Source organism: Ictalurus punctatus, chromosome 6, assembly GCF_001660625.3.
Source record: "Ictalurus punctatus breed USDA103 chromosome 6, Coco_2.0, whole genome shotgun sequence".
Taxonomy (NCBI): domain Eukaryota; kingdom Metazoa; phylum Chordata; class Actinopteri; order Siluriformes; family Ictaluridae; genus Ictalurus; species Ictalurus punctatus.
Window position 1 is genome coordinate 8,336,122 of NC_030421.2, and position 23,879 is coordinate 8,360,000.

At 37.3% G+C, this 23,879-nt stretch overlaps 1 protein-coding gene across 8 annotated transcripts in view; it reads left to right on the forward strand.

Moving 5' to 3' along the window:
- Positions 1-23,879, forward strand: part of itprid2 (ITPR interacting domain containing 2) — a 70,601-nt gene that overhangs the window by 10,078 nt on the left and 36,644 nt on the right. For 7 of the 8 annotated variants that reach the window (XM_053680808.1, XM_053680805.1, XM_053680812.1 and 4 more), the window contains one exon: positions 22,628-22,828. In XM_053680808.1, the coding sequence (XP_053536783.1) occupies positions 22,663-22,828 (166 nt within the window). In that variant the 5' untranslated portion in view covers positions 22,628-22,662. Of the gene's footprint in view, positions 1-17,380; positions 17,465-22,627; positions 22,829-23,879 lie in introns of those variants that run through there. The other variant, XM_053680810.1, reaches the window with a different exon arrangement.

Below are 23,879 nucleotides of genomic sequence, written 5' to 3' on the forward strand. Positions count from 1 at the left end.
GGTTCAAAGCAAGACGGCAGGTAGATGCAACAATTTTGGTCACGCCAATTATTTTGATCTATAATGCAGTAATGTCTTCTGTCATAACTGTAGCAATAAAAATGTATCAAAATATATTTATTAGTTTTACTTCATAATCTATATATTTTTTCTATATTCAAAACCACAAACTCTTTAATTTATTCTTTTATTCCTATCCTTAATTAGAAGAATATTACAGACAAAGTTCCCAACATCTTGATTATTGTAATCAATATCGGTAAAACTTATAAAGAAATGATATTCCAGCAAACTGTTTCTCGTGTGAGAGTCTTCAGGGTGAAATAAGTATTTAGGGTCTTATTAAGTATGCAAATGTATGCAGATTTATTTAGAGGAAGCCTGTAAATGAGTGTAACATTTTCTTTAAAAAAATATATAAATCCAATGCAAAAACACGCCTGTAAGAATATCATTTCGCCTGATTTTTAAAAAAAAAAAAAAAATTCAAGCCCTTTTTGCGTCGTACTCCCATGCGTATTTTGATGACCCCAAGAGACTTACGAATTGATTTGCATTTGGCGACGCCTACAAAACTACCCCCCCCCCCACACACACACACACACGAATACCAAATTTCTCATCTGACTTACTATACAAACAATTTACGAATAAATCCGTTCGGTATCCGGCAATACAAATGAGGCGCGGTTCTCAGATACACATGAAACATCTCACCACAAGAAGTGGGTGTAGCTTAAATAAAATGCTTTGGGCTTCTTTCTATCTGTATTGTATTATTTATGTTTACGTTTTGCGAATTTGTTTAGATAAGAGTTCATTTTACTGCAGGAAGTACGAGGGAGCACTGTGATGGTGTATGCAACGTTCTCGTCAGATATCTAAGAATCTAATATGTAGATGTGTGGCTTAAATGGTACCTGGTGCATGCAGCATGTAAATTCTGCTGCGTCGGATTGTCAGAATAGCTATTGGAGATTGGATGGACTGATAAACTAGAGGTGGAGAATATGGTGAATGATATTGGGAAATTGCGTAACAATATGTTATCAGTGTATCAGATTATCACTAGTACTTTATAACCTTGATCAGCTCCATCATTAGTAGCTGAATGGAATGGAACATACCATGTGAAAGCTTCAGGTATTGTCATTATGTTGCTTGACCAATATGCATACTTAAAATATGCTCCCTAAGGTGTCTGATGGTTATTTGAATTGGCTGATTCATTGCAAATTCCCTGTAGAACATTGAAGCCCATCAAATTTTGATCTATCGATCAGTCCCTAATCATGATATATTGCCCTTCCTGCAATTGAGATCTCTGTGGCCGCCTTTGTTTCGTTTGCTTGTCAAGCCTCTAATGGTGTGTGTGTGTGTGTGTGTGTGTGTGTGTGTGTGTGTGTGTGTGTGTGTGTGTGTGTGTGTGTGTGAGAGTGTGTGTTTTCCTGGCTCACGACTTCCTCTGCGTGCCTAGGCTCTGTTCTGGGTGCAGAGTAACACCATGTGCTGCATACAAAGTGTGCTACTGAGCAGAAACACAGCGAGATAATGAACGTGCCAAACGGCTAAAAGGGAGCTGCTGAGTGCAAAGCAGGAGTTAATAAATGTAAAGAGTTTTTAATAATTATTTATTTATTTATTTATTTATATAATTTTTTTTTTTTTTCAAGCATCTGAACTTCCCGTTGTTACAACATAGCCACAGTGATAAACAAGGGCTCAAACCACGCACGCTGTAAACTGCTCTACTCCCTGGTGTCTGTAGGAATGGTAACAGCATTAAGGCATGCTGAAGGACATTGTAAAATATCAGATCGTATTGTTTTGTTCAGAACTTTATACCCCCTACTTCTCTGCGCTACATGTTGTTCTCTGTCCTGTGTTTGTATTGCGTGTAGGTAAGCTGATACAAGTTATAATTCTAACAATGACCGTCACTGTCTGGATTGGAGGAATTCTGGGTCGGTGCTTGTGTGATAACACGTGGACAAATATCGGTGATAAGACGTGAATGTAAACATTCTTTAAAACGAGTTGTCCTAGACTGAATACCAGGGAAAGCACCTGATTAATTTTGAAGTAGTGTTTGGGTTTATACTACGGACTAACCCGGTTTCATGACCAGTGTGAGTAACGTAAGCTTTACGTCACTGACCATGCTTGTTATTCGGTCGATTTTAATTAGTAGCCTCCGCACCCAGGACAAGCGGATTTTGCGTTTGTGTTTATTAGTTTTTGGACTTCAACAAACTCATAAAGGGGAAACCGTACACCTTACTGTACTTCACAAAAGTTTTCATTTGTTATGTATGTTTACATTTAACGCGCTTCATGATGGTGCAGTGATGATCTCACTATAGCGCATGCTGCTCCGTCCGTGCTTGCTGCATTACACACACACACATGCATGTACGCACGCACGTGAATCGGCCAAGATAAGACCTGTTTGATGGTAGAATGTTTTTTACTTTAATTAACGTGGACGTTATAAAGTGCAAATCAAAATAGTCCTATAAGTCTCCTGCTAATACAACAGTCACCTGACGTTTAAACAAAAATGCTAGCCTGACTTGACAACTAGTATCTTTTTTAAAAAAAATTTACTTATTTATTTTTACGTGCGATGCAGAGACCGAACACACCACAGCTTATGTTATTACTGAAACATTCAGCAATAACTTCTTGACTTGGTTAGAACAGAATCATGATTCTATACCTGTTTCTTTCCCTTAGTCTATGCTAATGTTACATGTTAACTTGCTAACTTGCTTTGCTATTTGTTATAACTAGAGGTCGACCCATCGATAAACAATAACCAATTGCTGGAACTGTCGGTTATCGGCGAGTATCCACATGGAGTCGATAGTTTTTCCCGGTTGTGTCTGTTGCGGGAGTGGCTGAGAGGAGGGGGTCTGCTGTCGGTATACAGTACGGGAGTGGCCTCTAGAGGTGAAATAAAAATCATGGGCACATTTGTTGTTATTTGAAGTGTTTTTGATTCATTGTGGATGTCTTTATTTTTATTTGTATTTGGAGTGTTTGTTTTTGGTTCAGTTTGGATGTATCTTTTATTTACTTTAATATCTATTAATACTTAATATATAGTTGTTATTATTTCATTAAAAAAAAAAGTACAGTACATTTTCATGGTACAGTCAGTATTGTTTATTTTTGTAAGAAAGCTCAGCAATGTTTTACTTTGAGTGTTATGCTTTCGTTCGGTATAAATTTTAAAAACTATCGGTTGATTAATCGGTTATGGCAGGTACGGCCCAACTTAGTCATCAGTTGCTATCGGTAAAATCCATTATCGGTCAACCTCTACTTATAGCGTTTTTAGCTACCACGTTTCAGAAAAAGGAGCTAAATAAGGTACTGGGCAGCACATGGAAACTTTTACTTGCGTTGTGGTCTGTGTATTTATCATTTGTCTACCCTTGTTTCTAGCAGCCTATAAAGTTTAACATACCACGAAAAAGCTAATATGTATATCTAAATTGGGGAAAGTCAGTACCTAGTGTGTGGCATATGAAAAATTTGGTATCTGCAACTAACGATTATTTTCATAATCGAATATTTGGCCGGTTTTTTTTTTTTTTTGGATGAATCGGATGGTGGGCAAAGTTTCCGTAGCCTTTTTTTTATTTGTTTAAAGTAAAATCCACAAAGTGAGTGTTACAAATATAAACTAAAGACTAAATCTTTCCACAACTGTTTGTCCAATTATATAAGACTGAAAACAACCCAATACACACCAGAATATATATTCCGTGCCCCTTTTTTTTGCATCTATAAAAAGTAATACATAAATAATTCTCTTCTAAATAATTCTCATTTGAATACATTTACTTATATATATATATATATATATATATATATATATATATATATATATATATATATATATATATATATATATATATATATTAGAGCTATAATCGATTTCATCGATTATAGCTCTATATATATATAGAGCTATAATCGATTTCATCGATTATAGCTCTATATATCTTTAGCTCTATGTATTCCAATATTGGCACATGCCAGTTTGAAAGTTCACGGTTGTCTCAGAAAGCCATTTTGGAGAATTTCCATTTCCTTTGTATTTTCACTTTTTGTCTATTATTTATTTATGTATCCTGGTTGCTCGTCCACTGCTTTTGATTCACTTTTTGGTAAATGGTGCACTTACATAGTGCGTTTACCCAAAGCGCTTTACTCTCTCATTCACACTCACTCCAACAGTAGCAGATCTGCCATGCAAGGCGCTAACTTGCCATCGGGAGCAACTTGGGGTTCAGTGTGTTGCCCAAGGACACTTCGGCATGTGGAGTCACGTGGGCCGGGAATCAAACCGAAAACCCTACAATTAGTGGACAACCCGCTCTACCAACTGAGCCACAGCCACAACTTTTTTTTAGCCATAGCTGGTTATTTCTTCTGTAGTGTCTCAATAATAGAGAAGCCACTTCATCCTGGTTATTGTCTCCGGTCAACTGACAGATTTATGAACTTTGATCAGAATAATGATGGCAAAGAACCACTGGTACACTGAGACTAATCAAAAGCAGGAATGAAAGAGCACTTCCTGACAAACTGTAATCTACTTAAGGCTCTTTAAGGTTTAACATAGGCTAAATTTATTGTTGATGCTTTTTGAGTAGCTCCTCTGTGAAACGGAAAAAGGCTTAAACGTTGGCAGGACCTGAAGCGATACGCAAAGTGCCGTTACTGTAAACAGTGTGTCACTTTAGCTAAACAGAGTATTGCTTTGCCCCCTGGCAGTGTCCTTTTGAGTTTTGTCATTGACGGGAAGTATGTCTTGACTTTTCATTTTCTCGCCAAATCCCACTGAGAGATATAGAAAACTCGGTGTATGTTTTCATGTCATTTTGAGTGCACACTTCCTTCAGGTTTTACCACCTGAAAGCATTTCCTCTGTGGACACCCTGATGTAATGCAGGTGCATTATGCAAAACCATTACAATTGCCCTTGCTGTTGTATCCACGCTACATTGTTTTGCATTCATAGAATGGTAATTTACAAAAAGGGCACTATTTTTGCTTCTTAAATGGAGCCATTATTGATCCCTGAGGGATTTACTGGGAGGGACACAGGAAGGGATTTGTCTTTCGTATCTACACGCCGTCTAGCCATGCTGCCTTGAACAATATCACAATAGAGAACTGTGCGTCGTGTTAGCTGAAGTTTTAAGTCGCATATGATGCCAGTAGCAAAGGTCAGTCAGGGTGGCTGCAGTCTGGGACTTGTGTTTCGGTTTCACGGAGAAAAACATTGCAGGCGTGCCTCACGAAGGCTAGCTTAAAGTTTGTTAAGTCTTATCTTGTTGTGCCCGGAAAAGGCGGCTGTTGCCGTAACAACCTTTCAACCTGGTAACTCTATCTCGTCCTATCAAAAATAGTTTGACATTATTAGCGGATACCTGTGTACTTTTCTCTTGGTGGGTAGTGTTTATTTTTGCATTTAGTCTGGATAAGAAGGCGATTACTTGGATGTTTTTGAAGAAAAGCTGTTCCATAGAATTGTGACATGATTGTTATGTTAAGATCCGACTACGTGTTTCTATGAAATGTTGTAAGTAACGTCTCGGGTCGTAGAATCTGTATGTGGTCTTGAATAAATAACTGGTTGAGCAATATGTCAAAAATGATAGGAGTACAATAGTATAAAACATGTTCTCAATATGCAGTAGGCGTAAGGATGTATATAAAAGGAATAAAACATGAATAATGAGAGGTTTAATGATCTGTCATGATGTGTTTGTCAAATAAATTATTTAACAAGCATAAAGAGGAGAGGGGGGGAAGGTAAATCACCTACTGCCACGAGATCACCATTCTCACTCGTGTTTCTTTACCAATTTTATTTCAAGAACAAGATGTATAGGTATTAATTACATTCTCACATTACTTTAACAGAATGTGGTAGCTACGTGCATTTTCCCAGCGGATATTTGTGAATGCCTGCAAATGTGCTGATTTTTAAAAAAATTTATTTTTAATGTTTAATTTAAAACTTTAATCAGTTAAGGGCTCCAAAAGCACAATGTATCCTCCTAAGTATAATGTCGCATCACCTCATATGTTAACAAGTGCCGAGTAAAAATGAGGATGTTGTTCACACAAATTCACATGAATAACATCTTTTACCGCAGATAAGTGCAATTGGGTTTGCATAAGAAATTGTTTCTCAATGACCGTGTCAAATTTGCAACATTTGCACTGCATAAAGCAGAGCATCGCTATTCGCTGTGACCGTTATGTTCATAATGGATGTAGTACCACATGACTTCATATTCAGACCTGAAATGCGGTAAGCCTACAGAAGAAGTAAGGGAGATGCAACTTCGGAAAGCTGAGTGAATTTTAAAATGACCCCACAGTTGTAGTAATAAGAAATTTGTCCTTCAATATTGTTTAATATTATTTACTGAATATTAAATTCCCTAATTAATAAACAAAGGACGAGTGAATGGATGAAATGAATTAACGTTGTGAGTGAGTCCTGGCTGCATGCACTGCCTTTCTCAAAATTTGCCATGAAACATTTTCATGACTAAAGTATTTAACCAGATGTTAAGAGTGATGCTTGCTTTTAACATTTGCAAAGTGGTAACTCCACTGTATTGTACCTTGCTTCAATTTATTAAAAAATTTTTTTTTCTAAACAATAATTTACAAGGTAGTGGTATAGGTTTGGCCTGGAGTTAGGGTTCCTGACTGGACATGGTGGTCTGTCATATGTCCAGACAATGCAATCAGACCACAGTTCTTACCCAAATTGATACACACAGCTTTATTTGCGGAAGGAGTTCAATTTTGTTGCGTGAATCTCAACTTCACTATATGATGAAGTTGCATGAGTAAAACAAGTAGTCTATGAAGATGTGGCAAGTAACCGTAACGAGTACACACACTGCACTTGTTGTCCTCATCGTTCATTATGATCTCAGAAACAAGGAGTCAACCATTTAAAGGGTGCTTATCAGGCCTGGTGCGAGATGTTTGATCTGTTTCGTGCTCTGTTCCACTGAGTGTCTGTGTGTGTGTGTGTGTGTGTGTGTGTGTGTGTGTGTGTGTGTGTGTGTGTGTGTGTGTGTGTGTGTGTGTGTGTGTGTGTGAGGTTCTAGACACTATTCAAAAATAGTCCTGATCTGGAAACGGATTTGTCCCAATGGGTTCGGTTTAATAATAGGATCAGTGTTCATTTCTGCGAAATTGAGCAGATACAACTGGCGAGGATGGGAACTTTCTGATGCTCCCCACTTCCTGGATGTCCAGGTGTTGGACACACTCCCACCTCTTGTTGTAACTGATTTTGTAGGTCTGGAGGGAGGCACTATTTTCTGCTCTCTCTAAGGGTGGAAGGAGATGATACTTTCACAGCATACAGTTCAGTTCAGTTCAGTTTAATTTGTATAGCTCTTCACGCAATAGAGACTGAAATAACACAAAACAAAATAACAATAACGGTTTAGACAAATCGAGAGGCAGCTTGAACAGGACATCAACTCTTGGACTTCACCAGACCCGTCATCTGGTGGAAGCACTGATTTACAAAAGAGAACAGAGACACAAACCTGGAACAAGGACAGAGAGCAAGAGGGAATGAATCAGCTTCCTAATTTTATCCATATCCAGAGGGTGGCTTATAGGAGAACGCTGGTGTATCCCATTTCCTCTGGAACATCTGCAAGATGCTCCTCTTACCTACTTAACTCGCAACGAGATTTTACTAGACCAACAGGTCTGTCGCAAGATTTTACATTCCTAATGAATAAGCCAGAGATGACTCCATAAGACATCATGAGGAAGAAACCTTGAGAGAAACCAGACTCAAAAAGGGAACGCCTCCTTTACTGTAATGAATCCTTACAGTACACATATGTAGAACTAAGTGTGTTGAAAGGTTGTTCAGTATGAGCAGATTGTGAATAAGAGTCCTGGGTTGAGCACAGGACAGTCTTTGATTACATTGTCCAGGTGAGATTATCCACTGAAGCACGGGTGAGACATGTTTTTGGGACGTGTACACCTTTAGGGTATCCGTGTAAGATCATGTACATCAGCAGAAAGTGAGTCACAAGTACAGAAAACTAAAAGTAGAAGAAGTATTAGGATGACTCTGACAAGTTTGGCAGGAAAACACACTACAATGGGGTTAAATCACTTAACAGGATTGTTCATAAGTTTCAGTAATTGCCATGATTGCTAAATAAAAGGCAAGAAGGACAAAGAAATAGTGGATTTTGTGTGAATACTTTCATCTAACATGACTGGTAGATTGATTGGGCCACCTAGCAAAAAATGTAATAACCTCACAGTCGAGGTTTGCATAATATTTTTCTTGTCTTGTTTTAATGCCCAGAATATGGTGATAAAAATTGTCCAGTGCACCATTTTTCAGATGTTCCATGCTTTGAGACAAGCTGCTGGTTATGAGGAGTGTGTCCAACTGCTCTGATATCTTGTCCTTTATGTTCTGCATTGAGAAATGAGAATTGTCTGGACCACATTTTCTGGGAGTCATGTCTGTCTAGTCTGCCTTTCATCATCGTTGTCAAAACAGACTGGCTGGAGCTGATGGATGCAGCTAGAATAGCTTCCCCCTGTCCTCCCTGAGCAGGATGCGCCCGTAAAGCCTCGTTCTCGCTAAGTCGTTGTGCACATGCGGATGTTTTTAGCTGTTGTCAGGGAAGAAGCTCTAATGAGCAAAGCAGCTGGATTTATGTGTGTGTGGGAGAGTCATTAGCTCGTTTTACATGTTTATTATGGCCTGTGTTCCTCTGAGAAACCAGCTTGATCCAGGATGTCTTTATAAGTAGTATCGACTAGTATTACTCCACTACAGTGTGAAACGGTCCTCTGTTACACAACCATTATTATGCTTTCTGAAGCCGATAAGATGCTGTTTAATCAAACCCCAGTAGTTTTACTAGTTCAGTGATGGTTGGGCTAAAGAATGAATAATTCATGCTTTTGCTTAGAACTCAGGCGTTCTGGATAAGAGGAAGAGGAAGCAAGGCAAAACTACTGACACTAACATTTTACAACCATTTCACTTAGAGTGGGCGTACTGTATGACAGTGTACACTACCGGTCAAAACTTTAGACACACTCTTCTTTTTTTAAATTTTTTTTCTTCCACATTTTTAGAATAATAATAAAGTCATCAAAACTCTGGAGTAACACAGATGGAACTATGGGAATTATACTGTGATGAAAAATCCCAAATAAATCAAAATTTAGTATTTTACCATCTTCAATGTAGACCCCTTTTTCACCTAGAACTTCCAGAAATGTATTCTTGGCGTTTTCTCAACTGATTGTTGAGGAATTTGCTGAGGAATTTCCTTGAGATGCTTTTTAAACAGTATTTAAAGGAGTTCACACCTACGTTGGACTCTTAACGGCTGCTTTTCGGAATATCTCCCTCTGAGTCATCCGTTTAAAAATAAATAAATAAATAAAATAACTAAAATTTTTCGAAAATAAAATGTTAGTTTTCTAATGAAAGACATGAATATGTTGGCACAGTTATTTATTTATTTATTTATTTATTTATTTATTTATTGTCTACAACACTGATTTCAAACATTTAATCATTCTCTATCGGTCAAACGTTTGGAGACACTTAACAGAAATGTTTATGATCTTAAAAACCCTTTGATCTGTAGGTGTAAGTAAATTTCTATAAACGATCCAAAATTTTCACTCCCATTCTTTTTCTATGAACATTATTGAAAAGAGCTTGAGGTATTTTGGGATTGCAAATACCAAGAGCCTGACTTGATCTGGTTTCAATTGTTAGGCAAGTGTTTTATCAATAAATACAGTTTTAAATTTGTCTTATTGTAGTTGTAGTATCTGGATACTCGGTACTGGATAACCCAAAATTGTCAAAGCTGTATAACAAAATAAAAATAAAACAGCTATCACCTGGCAGTAGGACTCGTACACTGCTGGTGCTTCTACTGCGCTGATTACAATTAGCTATTGGAACTATATTACCTAGCCAGCTAAATATTATCGTTAGCCGTTTGTTAACTAGCCTACCTAGTGCTAGTCAACATAAATTAAACGTATAGCTAATATATTCATTTTAAATTTCCTCATGATTAACATGTTGAGGACTTTACACAAGATTTCAGACTTAACTTTACACATGGTTTTAGGACTTGACTTAAGTTTTCAGAAATTGACAAGTTTTTTTTTTTTTTTAGGACTTTTGCACAAGTTTTCAGAAATTTTACACATGGTTTCAGTACCTCGCAAAAGTTTTGAGGACTTTGAAAAAGTTTGTTCAGGAATTTCAGAACTTTGATGACTTTACACAAGTTTTCAGAACTTTACAAACGTTTTGAGGACTTTGCAGAGGTTTTTTTTTTCAGGAATTTTTACAAACTTTCAAAACATTGGTGACTTTACACATGGTTTTAGGACTTTAAAATAGCTTTAAAGGACTTTACGTAAAGTTTCAAAACTTGACACATGGTTTTAGAACTTTACACAAAGTTTTCAACTTTTGGGACCATTTAACACTTTGCACACACTGATTGCAGCAATAAACACGCTGAAAATAACGCTTTGAAAATTGTGCATTGTCTCTTGGGACTTTTCACTTGCTTCCAAAGTGCTGTCATGAAGTTCAAGTGCTGCACGTAGCCTAAATGTTTACATGCCCAAATCTAATTTGAATATCTATTAGTTGGGCTAAGTTTATATTGAGTAGGGTCGATGGAACGTTTTACAAATTATGGATAGTAACAGAATATATCATAATATACAAAAAAATTATCGAATGTCCATGCTCTTACTTGAGTGGGTGTTTTACAGAGAGTAATACCTGAAGGCACATACAGTTACCTTTTGTAATTTTTCTCTATCACAATTTGAAAATATCTCCTCTTTGTCTGATGTTTCATGTTAAGTGCAGAACCAGGATTTTTTATTTGATTTATTTATTTATTTATTTTTGGGGGGAACCAATATTTCCTTCCTAACATTACTGTCGGTCAGTGACGAGAGGAAAGACAATAAAACCTGCTTTACTTGATACTTGCAGAGGAGCCTAATGCAAGATCGGATACTTCATCTCTCAGGGAAGGAGAATTTTATTTTATTCGGCAGATGCGTTTATCCAAAATGAAGTCAGAATATAATCCAGGCACAGAACTGAACAGTCGAAGCTCAAGGGGCTAGGGTATTTTCCAGACCTTTCTTTAAACCTACTAATTTTAATTGTGCCTCCCTAGGAAAAAAAATGTGCGTGAGAGAGAGTGAATATGCATGTGAGGGCAACGTGTACAAGTGCATTTAAATGAGTTAGTGAAAATGACCACACAGGGCACATGGCCGTCTCAACAGCACATTTTGTACTTTCTAATTAGTGTAGCGTTCCTATCGTGCCCACGGTGGTCTAACTGCACATATTTGCCCGTAAAGCTAGACTTTCCCATCCGTCACTCTCCGTTTGTTGACTTTTAAAGCCGAGCGTATACTCTGCTTTAAACCACTGTGTTTATAGAGCTGCTAGCACATTGTCAGAGTGCCTTAACATTTCCTCTGTATTTATAGAAGCAGACGTTTTCTCAGTTTCCAGAAGGAAATGGAGCGCGTCTGTGTGTGCATGCATTCATGCAAGCTTTTAGCCCTTTGTGAGAATCAAATGATTATTTTAATGGAACTCTGGGAATCTATGGAAATGTATTATTTATTTCTGTAAATCTGAAAGTGGTAAAACATTACAGTTTGGGTAATTTGTGCTGATTACCACATGCTAGCATCAAGTCAAGCGGATACATGTGAGCCAGATGCACAAGTGCTGATCTAGTGTCTTTCAGCTTTCAGGACTTTTACGCAAGCTTTCAGGACTTTACATTAGATCTTAGAACTTTCAGAATGTTTTATTTATTTATTTATTTATTTATTTATTTATTTTTAAACAATCTTTCAGAACTTTACACATGGTTTCAGGACTTTACACATGTTCTCAGGATTTTACATGTGTTCAGAACTTTACACATGGTTTCAGGACCTTACACACGTTTTCAGGATTTTACATGTGTTCAGGACTTTACACATGTTCTCAGGATTTTACATGTGTTCAGAACTTTATTTAAGCTAAATAAAACTAATAAAACTAATGAAACTAATGCATAAATACATAAAATATAAACTTATATATATATATATATATATAAGTTTATATTTTATGTATTTATGCATTAGTTTTATGGATTCACAAAAAGTGCCGAATTAAACTCCAGTCCTAAATTAATAATATATATATTCTTTTGTGTGTGTGTGTGTGTGTGTGTGTGTGTGTATTGGGCTCTTTTTAGTCTTATGTAATTGGACAAACAGTTGTGTAAAGTTTTAGTCTGAAGTTTATCTTTGTAACACTGAGTTTGTGGATTTTTATTTTAAATAAATGAAAAAACTGCCCCCCCCCCCATCCAATTAATCGAATAAAATAATAATAATCGGCCAACTAATCGATTATGAAAATCATTATTTGCAGCCCTAAAAATAACACAATCGTTGTGAAGTTAAAGCGCTGTCACCCAAAATCTGTGGTATGAATAGGATGTAACATCATTCTGCCTGCTAGGGTTTTGTGAAAGGTTTGGGGGTTAGGTGTCGGGTGCTCATATTTTAGCTATGCTGTTGTAGACAAAAGACCTTGACCATGATGCTTTTTGGTTTTATGTAGTTTTCACGTGTGTGTGTGTGTGTGTGTGTGTGTGTGTGGCTTTGCTAAACTCTGTGTTTAATGTGTGTAACTGTGAGAATTCATGTTTCATTTCAGGTTCAAGCTATTTGCCACGACTGGGTCTGAACACAATGTTCAAGAATAAATCGTACCTAATTTGGTAACGCTTGTCTAATGTAGGGAGTGTGTGTCTACTTTTAACATGGGTTGCGGAGTCTTAAATTTGCTTGTTTTTTTCTTTTGCTTGTATTTTTCTAATTTGTAAGTCACTTTGGATAAAAGTGTCTGCTAAGTGAATAAATGTAAATGTAAATTATCAGGTTTAAAAAGATATGGTGACGTATGTGATGTGAAATAGTGGTCTTGGTTTGACTACAGTGTGTTACATGCAAATAGCTTACATTACACCAAGGGATTTTAGAAGTTAGTCACTTGGGTTGAGTCGAACGTACACTGACCTCTTTGTTAGTGTTTTATATGGTTTTTACGGTAGTTCGCTTCTTATGCTAGCATTTGTACAATACGTCCGTTAAGCTTCGTGGAGTTGCAGCTTTGTCCACTGGTCTTGACTCTCAGACCATGCAGACATTTAAAATAATAAGAGTTGTTCCGTAAGTGTCCGTCGGAACGAATGCGAGATATTTGTTACTTCACGTTGAGTTAATGTGAACTTTTACACTTTGAATTTGCGAAGGATAATTCCGTAGATAATTCAGAGTGGGTGGAGCTGTGCACGCTTAATTCCAAGAAAAACAAAATGGAGGAACTGTGCACTTCTATTTGCGAGCAAAACAAAAAGTAGGAAACAAAAATGTTAGCTTTAAATAGTTCAAACTCACGTCCCACCCAGATTAGCCATAATCACCAAAACTTTCCTTTACCCATAGATATATAAAATAAATAAATAGTCGGAAAGTTTTGTGTGACTTCTCCCTTTTATTGAAATGCTAATATAAGTAACTGACACTAAGATGTGTTACTGTATTTCAACCATCTCCGTTATTCTCGTCACCACACTTAAATAAATAAATAAATAAATAAATAAAAACAGTTTACTAATAATGATTTAAAACCGAAAATAGCCTACACTGGATTTCAGACACTCGATATGATGCCGTTTAGGACGTGTATTTAAATATTTGGTTGAGCTGTGGTGTAAGAGGAAGCCTGATTCTCTCCAGGATGATACTGAAAAAGAATGAGAGGAATGGCCTTTCAGAAATAGCACATCGAGATTGTGATCGAAAAATACACACCTGTACATCCTCATCCCCTCGACAAGCAATCAGATTTAATATGTACTGATCCAAAACCCCTGTAATAAACAAACCAGGTGCAATAAAAAGCTCCTTTATTATCATATATTGTTCCTTTTGCTGTGTTCAAATGATTACACGTAGTTGACAAAGCATTAAACCGGATTAAACATTAACGAAGCAGGACTGTGATCCTGCCACATAATGGCCAAGATGTCCATCATGTTACCTTCCTCCTTATGCTCAAGTCCTTTTTCCACACACCCTATCAGGATCAAGAACTGCACTGGCGCCATTTTCCACTTTCCCAAAGACTGATATTTGATCTCTCAGAGCAACGATTCAAGATAAGAGTCTGAGAAACAAAAGCTCTGACGTTTTCCAAGCTGTTTGCTGTGCAAACACAAGTTGAGATGCAGTGCTGGTGTTTGCAGGCTTGCTCTCATGACTCAAGGACTGCAACATTGTAATATCACAGCACTTTTTTTTTTTCTTTTTCCTCTCTCTACCAGCTTGTCATGAACATCACTTAAACTGTTGCATGTAGGGAAGTACAGATTTCATGTCTGGGCTACATATATAATCTGAGTGTATATCTGTTTCTATACCAATAAGAGAGGAATATTTGGCTATTTTTTTTTTTTTTTTTGCTCCTTATACAAATATTGATAATTAGCCAGGATATGTTTGGTGTCTAGCTTATAGACGTGCTGGAGTGTGCATGGTGGCTTAGTAGGTAGCACGTCCGCCTCACACCTCCAGGGTTGGGGGGTCGATTTCCGTAACTGCCCTGTGTGTGCAGAGTTTGCATGTTCTCCCTGTGCTGCGGGGGTTTCCTCCGGGTACTCCGGTTTCCTCCCCCATGCATGGTAGTCTGTAGTGTATGAGCGGGTGTGTGATTGTGTATGCGATTGTGCCCTGCGATGTGTTGGTGTGCATCATGCACCCTGGGATAGGCTCCAGGTTCCCCGCAATAAAGCGGTATAGAAAATGGATGGATGGACATTGCTGGAAAAATCAGTAGCCTGGATTCCTGGTTGGCGCGTTCGCCTCACACCTCCAGAGTCGGGGGTTCGATTCCCGTGACGATATAGTTTATGACGTGTTTATAAGCCGCAATGCAGGCGTTTCACACGTAGAATGAACAAGCATGACGGATCTTCCTCCGTCATACGGAGCTGGTTCGGGTCCAGAAGATCAGATGCGAATCAAACCTCTGTGAATTTGTAAAGGGTGTCAGAAACCTGTAAATCAACAAAGGGTGGAAACGCATCAAATTTGTTCCACCACCTCAAGCAAAAACAACAACCAGAATTTGAGGAACGCCAGAAGATAATGTTGAATGTTACTGTTTAATCATTTATATTGTTACCATGAAATATCATGATCTAGTTTTAAGTCTGTATTCACCAATCCCTACTGCTCACAGATGTTTTTTTCAAAACAAAAACTTTTTTTTGACTTACATTTTTGGTACGTATGTGCTCCACAGTGACGCAATACACCTCAAAACTGTTTACTGTCGAATGTTTGTATTTATTTATTTATTTTTATTACAAGGCAGATTAATTTATCATGCATACAGACAGACGATCTGTTCAGAATCAGGATATTCAGCTAGGTGGAAACAACTCTCCCAGTGTGTGTGTGCACACACACACACACACACAGGAGAAAATAAAAACAACAAAACAAACAAACAAAAAAAAGCTAATCAGACTCGTATAATATCTTTTACATGTGATTTAGGACAAAATGCCACAGCTCATAATCAAAATGGTCACCACAGTCTTTTTATTGAGGATGAAGACACAATGTGCTGCATTATATACTTCTTCCTTTATAGACGTTAACGATCATATACATGTATATAAATATGTGGGGCAGTGGTGGCTTGGCAGTTAAGGTTCTGATTTACTGATCAGAAGGTCGGGGGTTCAAACCCCAGCACTGCCAAGCTGCCACTGTTGGGCCCTTGAGCAAGTCCCTTAACCCTCTCTGCTCCATGGGCGCTGTATCATGGCTGACCCTGCACTCTGACCCCAACTTCCTGACATGCTGGGGTATGCGAAGAAAACAATTTCACTGTGTTCTATTGTATATGTGACCAATAAAGACTCATTATTATTATTATTATTATTATTATTATTATTATTATTATTACTCCTTATTATACTCATTCATCACTCTTAACCTGTAACTAGCTAACGACCGTAGCATGCCATGCTTTCTGGCATTGTAAGCTACCACGTTTTAGCCTAGCTAATGAATTCATCATTTATCCAGGCTTGACTGAAGCTCCTTGTTAGTGATATCCATCTGTATTTATGGTTGTTTGGATGTATGGTTTAATTTAATTGGCTATATTTGAACGTTTCCAGGCTCATTTAAGTATGAGATTTCTTGAGTGCGTTTCAGAGGATTAAAGTGTTTTCGATGGTGTTCATCATATCCAAGTGGACGATATGACTATATAATATGGATATCGTGATAAATTATGACACGATGCGCTTTTCTGAGATTTTTGTAAAAGGGTTTTATTTATTTATTTATTTGAATAATTACATACAGACTTGCAAAAGTAGCTGCTGTAGATATTTTCTTTCAATTTTATATTTCATCTTTAAAATTGTCTAATACAGTTAAAATCTTTAATACCTTTTTTGGTAACTTTTTTATGCATAATTTAAAGCTAATTTACAATGATACATTTATTATAAATTTCTTTATTATTAATAATGCATATTATTAATTATGTATCATTCATTATTAATGACGCATATCGTTTATTGTAGAAATCCCTTTGAGAATCGTGATGCGATGTCATGGTTGGTTCTGTTTGATGATCTTCCAACAAATTGAAACAAACACTACTGTTATCCATGTGCCATCTCTCCTGTTCTGCCTCCACATGCCTTCTGTCCATCCAGTGTCTTCTTGACCAACTAGTTTCTGTTTACTGAGGCCTTTCCTTCCTGCTTATTTATGAAAATCAGCCCAAAAATAGCCACCGCCTAAGAATAGCCACACTCCGTGATCTTGGAGAGATTGTACAGTCGGGTGATAAACTCGTCCCGCTTGGGTGCATGTGTCCAGTTCATCCGGGGGGGGGGGGGGGGGGAGTGGAAATCCAAAAACAGGAAATGACTCGGCACCCGCATGTAATCTTTCAACTAAACAGACATTTCCTGCCCTACTCGTTTTGACTCCTTCTATTCCTCCCTCCCTCCCTTTCTCCCTCTCCCTCTCCCTCTCTCTCTCTCTCTCTCTCTCTCTCTCTCTCTCTCTCTCTCTCTCTCTCTCTCATTTAATCATTTATTGTCTCTCTCTCTCTCTCTCTCTCTCTCTCTCTCTCTCTCTCTCCCCCTCTCTCCTCCATGTGGGATTGTAGTAGAGTCTCATGCTGCACACTTTGCGAGTTCTACATCAGGTGTGTTTCTACTTTCAGTAGTTTCTGCACATGTCCGCGGTGAGTCTCTTTTTATTATCATCAAGCTTCATGTCTGTTCTGTACGTCTGAAAACTTTCATTCCAGTCCAGGAGCAGTCTGCTTATTGACTTCTGCATGATTGCCTTAATGCCCTGAAACAAACTTCTGTGTCACGTCATGTGTGTTTAAAAAAAAAAACAACAACACAAAAACAAACAAAAAAAACCCTGTTGTGACATGTTGAGGTGATTAAATGGATGATGATGATGATGGTGTGCGTGTGTGTGTTGGTGTTTTTACATGGGTTAATCAACAAAACGCATGACCAGACCTGTATAGGAATGCATCATCTATTGTCGTCTTTCACTATGAGTATTGGATTACAGCGGTTCAGATGGTTTAGTGCTCGAGTACACGGCAGTCACAATAAATATTTGAAATTATCAATAAGAACGTTTATGCCATTTATAAATAAATGCATTCTTATTTGTATCTTCTTAGCTTTTGTACGTTATTATAAGTTCGTGGGAGAACGGGGGCATTTTAGCATTCGGTTATCTGAATTTCTGAATAAACCGTGGCGTTGCTGTGTAGGAGTGTAATAAAAACATCTGATTCTCCAGAAATAAATGTGTAAATCTTGATCATGACTTATGCCTTTTTCAAACAGTTCATCAGCTGCGATATTTGGTGAGCTTAGTATATTTAATAGAAAAGGTTTTTTATTTTACAGTTTTTATCTCTAACCGAGGAATACGTACACGTGAATCAAGAAATGCTTAATGTTTACCCGCTTTTGCCTACGAGCACTTATTTATGAGTTCATTAGGATCCGACAGGTTCCACAACGATTTATCTTTCCTTCTTTTAATTACTATTCTGTATCATTTTATTTTGGACTGTAGCAGGAGTAGTTATTAAACTGTAATAAAATGATAAGAAACTCCAGATGTTCAGTAGCTTTTCGCTGAGCGTGTATTTAATAATAAAGTTTATTCAGAATGTGATTTTCTATTTGCATTTAGAATCTAAACCAGGAATTACGCAAGCTGAATTATTTTTAAACTAGTTGCTTCAAATAAGAGTCAAAAGATTGTTTTCCTGCTGGAAACAAATGCCCAGAAGTTCAGACAGCCAATCAGATTGCAGCGTCAAACATTCTGAAGATTGTGGCCAGAAAAGTGTCCAAAGGATATCCGCAATCTACGTATCGAGGGCAGTGTGTCTAAAGCTGAGATTAAATGAATATATTAAATTAGTTTTATTGCTATTACACATTAAGATAAAATACATATTTTTTACGTATAGTATAAAAAGGCTTTCCTGTTTGTTGTGAAATAAAATTGTATGAGCAAAATGATGGATCGAAAACATTAGAATTGTATTTGGAAAGGATTATTATTATTTTTTACAATTAAAGAGTCTTACCTGTATATTTTTAATTAGGAGTTTGTTAGGATTGATTTATGTGAGATTATATATACGTTATTATATTTGCAGTGCAAGTGATTTTTGTTTGCAAGCTGCAGTATTATGCATGTCATGTTTTTAGCTGTGGATTTCCTGTATTTCAGTATTAAAAAGAATTGTAAAGCTTGATAGATTTTAGGGAAACGATGTTGGATGAGTATAGATGTTGGCTGTTGCTTAAGGTTTCGGTATCGGTAAATATTCATGATTTCTATATTGTGATCATCGGTTATGCGTCATCATTCATTCCTACCAGCTATTATATGAGCACATAATTAAATGACCTGGTGACCTAGAGTACTCCTCCTGAAGAAGTCTTGGGCACATGCAAAGAAATGCTGTAGAGCACCGATGCCTTCAAAAAGAATCAAAGGAAATGAAAATAAAAAAAATTCTAAAAATCCTTCCTGTAAAGAACAGTAATAAACGAAACAAAGTCAATATTTGGTGTGACGATCCTTTGCTTTTTAAAAAATAAATGAGTAGTCTCGGGTACCTTTTGTGTAGTTTTAGAAGGACGTTAGCTGGTAGGTTTTATTGAGCACCAGCCCCGGCTCTTCTGCAGACTTTGTCTGTCACATTTGCTTTCTAATTTTGCAGCAAAACCCTGCAGCCTTCATTATCTCTTACGTAATTTTCTCTTCCGTAATACGATTCTTTCTTTACTGAAATACAAACGTTTTTTTTCTGTAACATTCGATTTTTTGCTGGAAAACGAATGTTTGGAAATCTATAATGTTTTTCTACTGACTCACTAATGTAGAAGCCATCAAATAAACGTCTATAACAAAGTAAACGACGACTCTTTTGCACGGTACTGTGTGTGCATGTATGTATGTATGTATGTATGTATGTATATGTGTGTATATTATATCTCGATCTGTAATGATCGCAGCACTGACTAAATCCATAGCAGTTGTAACGATTTTTAGATTGGATGCCATATACTGTCCTGAGTTCTCATTCTTCCTGCTTTAATGCTGTAGTTTACGACTGTTTGTCATCGTTGCAGTTTAATTATTAACATTAATTACGCTTCAGCTGAACAACATTGTGTGTAGTCACAGTCATGGTACTGTAGTAGAGCATATTTAAACCAGTGACATCCTGACATTTTTACAAATGCATCCGAAAAGTCTTTTACTCAATCTCATGTTCTGTGTCGCAAACAACCTCAAAGGTGCTGTTGCGGCATGCCAGACTGTGGGGGTGTCTGCGAAGTGTTTCTCATGAACTGATCGGTTAAAACTGGTTTGAGTTGTATCTCGGCGTCGTTGCTGTTCGGCAGTTGTCTGATTTTAAACGACGAACGCCAACTCTTATTGCTAAACAAGTGTGATTCCTGATGCTGGGTTTGTTGCTGTCACGTGTGTTCTTGACAGGACAAGAGTACAGAGCGGGAAGAAGTAGTAGAATGTAAGCGGCACGTAATGAATCAGTTCTATTGCATTTTGTCGTCTTAAATCGTAGAACATATCCGTTTCACTCGCATTGTACGTTGATACGGTGGTGATCAGACTTTGATAGATCCCTTTAGATATTCTTTGAAATAAAACGCAGCGCTCACTCGCACCTGATTGTCATCCTATCGATTGAAAACACCTGACTCTGTTGGCGTGTTAAAGTCGTGATCTTCCCCATGGCATGCTGGAAGCAGGAATGTGAGTCGTTATAGTGGGTGGGGCCTGAAAGAGGAGGAGACGAGAATAACGAGACGTCCATGCCACTGCCAACATAGACGTGAACGGCACACGGTACAAACAGAAATACAATTCAGGATGTAACACATGGCTATCCAACAACTTTGTTCATAGTCTCACATTCTCTATGTGAGGAAATAACACTTAGCTAGCAAGGATTTAGACATGAATACAAAAAGTAAAACATGTCCAGTACCAACTTGGTGAAATATGTTTATGGTTTCTTAAATTTGAGGTATCAAACAAATGTGGCCAATCTTCCCAAATTTTTTTGTCCCCCCCCCCAATACGTTCCTCTAAATACGTCAATCTTATTGTGAACCTTTAGTGAATGTGTGTTCGTTTCCAGGGAATTCGTCACAGTTTTCCCTTTTGCATTCCTGCATTTGAATTTTGTAAGCGAAACTTCATGTTTTAACTTTAGTGAAATTCGACACGCAAATTTGCTATACAGAGTTGGACTCTTTGAACGGTTCCTTCACGTGACAGCATGAAATTCAAAATGGAGGAATTTTAGAAGTGTGTCGCCTGAGAGTTTATATCAATCTTCCCAACGTTGATTATACATTATTCCATTAAAAAAGAAAGGGGGGAAAGAACCTATATGATTGGTTGCCAGGTCTATGCTGTATCCATCCAATAGTGCTAGTTTATCAATTCAGTAACGTATGAAAAGTATAAGATCGGGGGGGGTCGTCTTCTTCCTTTGGGCTACCTTCAAAATTTACTAAAAAAAAGGAATGTTTATAAATTTATATTGATGTAGGAGATAAATACCTGGCAACTCAAAACAGCTAGCACATTCCGTAGGCTAAAGTTCAGAAAAGGAGGAAGAAGAGAACGAATGTGGGCGGCGTGTTCGTCACGTCGTTGCTTGATCGGCTTGTCAAACAATTGCAAATTAGAAGTGGGTTAGGTACACAGCTAGCTTGCGCAGCTAAGAATGCAGGTAAATGGGAGGAAATATGGGTGGTGATATTGTAAAAGCTTGGAGTGAGGAACAGAGCTGATTGAATGGATTTAAAAAAAGAGTCTTAAACTATTTATAGTTGGTGCGTTAGCTACAAAAGCTTAATAAATGATTTATTCATGAAATAGGTAAACAAGCTTTAGGAACAACGCTAAAGAACTTTGATTTGGACTTGGTTTCATTCAGTATTTTCACCACAATATTGTTACCCACAGCTAAAATGGTAAGATTTTTTCCGACCTCGGTCACACCTGCTTTGCAAGTAGACACATGCTGCAAATTTCCAACAGATGAAGTAAGTCAGACGGGATTTGTAATACGGATAAGCAAATGACCGGATCATCATAACACAAATGGGGAAAAAAAAAAATATATATATATATATATATATATATATATATATATATATATATATATATATATATATATATATATATATATATATATATATATATAAAAATAAAAAAAGACCATTGGATAAGTGGGTGGATTATTTGGGCCATTTGCTGTTGAGATAAGATTAAGTGTTTACGGGACAATATTGCAGCTGGTTTTGTTGTGTTAATTATAGCTCAATACAGACCATATCATTATAGAATAATAACCATCATCAAGATTCAAGTGAATAATCACTGATTTCAGGAACCTAGTTAAAAGATCTCGGGCGGTGATTATCCTCTTTGCCACTGAATGTGCAGGATCGTTATGTAGCACACACACACACGTTTGCACACGCACACATATACACACAACTCCATTAAAGTAAAAAGTGTTGCACATTAATGTACATGCACATAGACTGCATAGGTAATGGATTAGTCATATAAACATGTTTTTTGTTTGTTTTTTATTTAACATTTTTTTTAAATGAACATTGGAAGAGCTTTTAACTGAACAGCTTCAGTTTTAAAAAGCAGCTTAGTAGTTTTTAAACGAAACAGTATCTGAGTATTGATATTACATTGATATACGCAACACCGGTTTTGCTGGAAGTGACAATATTTTTGTCATCACTAACCACTTACTGTGAATCTCTCCCTCTCTCTGTGTGGCTGTCTACAGGTGACTAGTCTCCCGCTATAGTGTCCCAGGAGGACATGGAGGAGTGTGAATTGCCCCCGGTAAGCATGGATCACCCCTGGAAAACTGCCACGCTGAGGAGGATGGCATGGGCGCAGAGTCGAGACTCGTGGTTGGCCCCGGAATCAGAAGAACCACTCAATAACAACAACAACAAGAAGGCTGGAACGGCCTCTGAGACGGGTATTTGTCTTATCTCTCTCTCTCTCATCTCTCTCTCTCTCTCTCTCTCTCTCTCTCTCTCTCTCTCTCTCTCTCTCTTATCACTCTCTCTCTATATCTCTCTCTCTCTCTCTCTCTCTCTCTCTCTCTCTCTCTCTCTCTCTCTCTCTCTCTCTGGCCCAATCACACCCCATCTGTTTCTGCTCCAGTTTCAGAGATGTCTTGGTAGATAGCGGCTGTGTTCCAACAGAGGGAGAAAACAGACCGTTTAACTGGATCATTTATTCTTGATTTGGGACTAATAAAATCTTTTATTGAGGTTTCTCTTTTCTCCTTTGCTCTTTGCATCAGCGTCTGTGTCTCACACATTTCTGGAGAGGAAAATTTCAGTGTAGTGGTGGAGGATGGTTGCAGATGTAACCAGAACAGTGAGACATTCATTTAGTTCAAATTTAATTTTACCCCTAAGCTCAGATGTAAAATTGGCTATCCAAGGAATGCCATTTTTGCCTTGGAGCTACAAGGTTAAAGAAAAAATTGAAGCTTATAGCTACCCGTTTATCATTATACAGTACAAGAGTGGCCTCTAGAGGTGAAATTATAAACCATCACAGACTAATTTTGTTGTGTTATTTGAATTGTTTTTTTCATATTTTGAGAGTTACTTTTTGGTTAAGTTTGCATGTTCATTTTTTATTTACTTTAATATGTATTAATACTTTATGTATATATATATTTTTTCATATTTAGATATTTATTTTAGTTTAGTATGGTACTGTCAGTACTGTTTATTTTTATAAGTTTTGCATTATTTATATATATATATATATATATATATATATATATATATATATATTTCAGTTCAGTCGATTAATCAGTTATCAGGAGGTACCACCCAACCTAGTTATCGGTGAAATCCACTATCAGTTGACCTCTAGTAGATACTCTAAAGTCAGCATGAAAGGAAGTTACAGCAATCAAGAACAAATGTGTCTTTCACACCCCATGTCCTTTCCCCTTTGGTGAAAGGACTTCCCGGTGAACTTGATTCGTGTTTGTCCGAGTGCTGCTT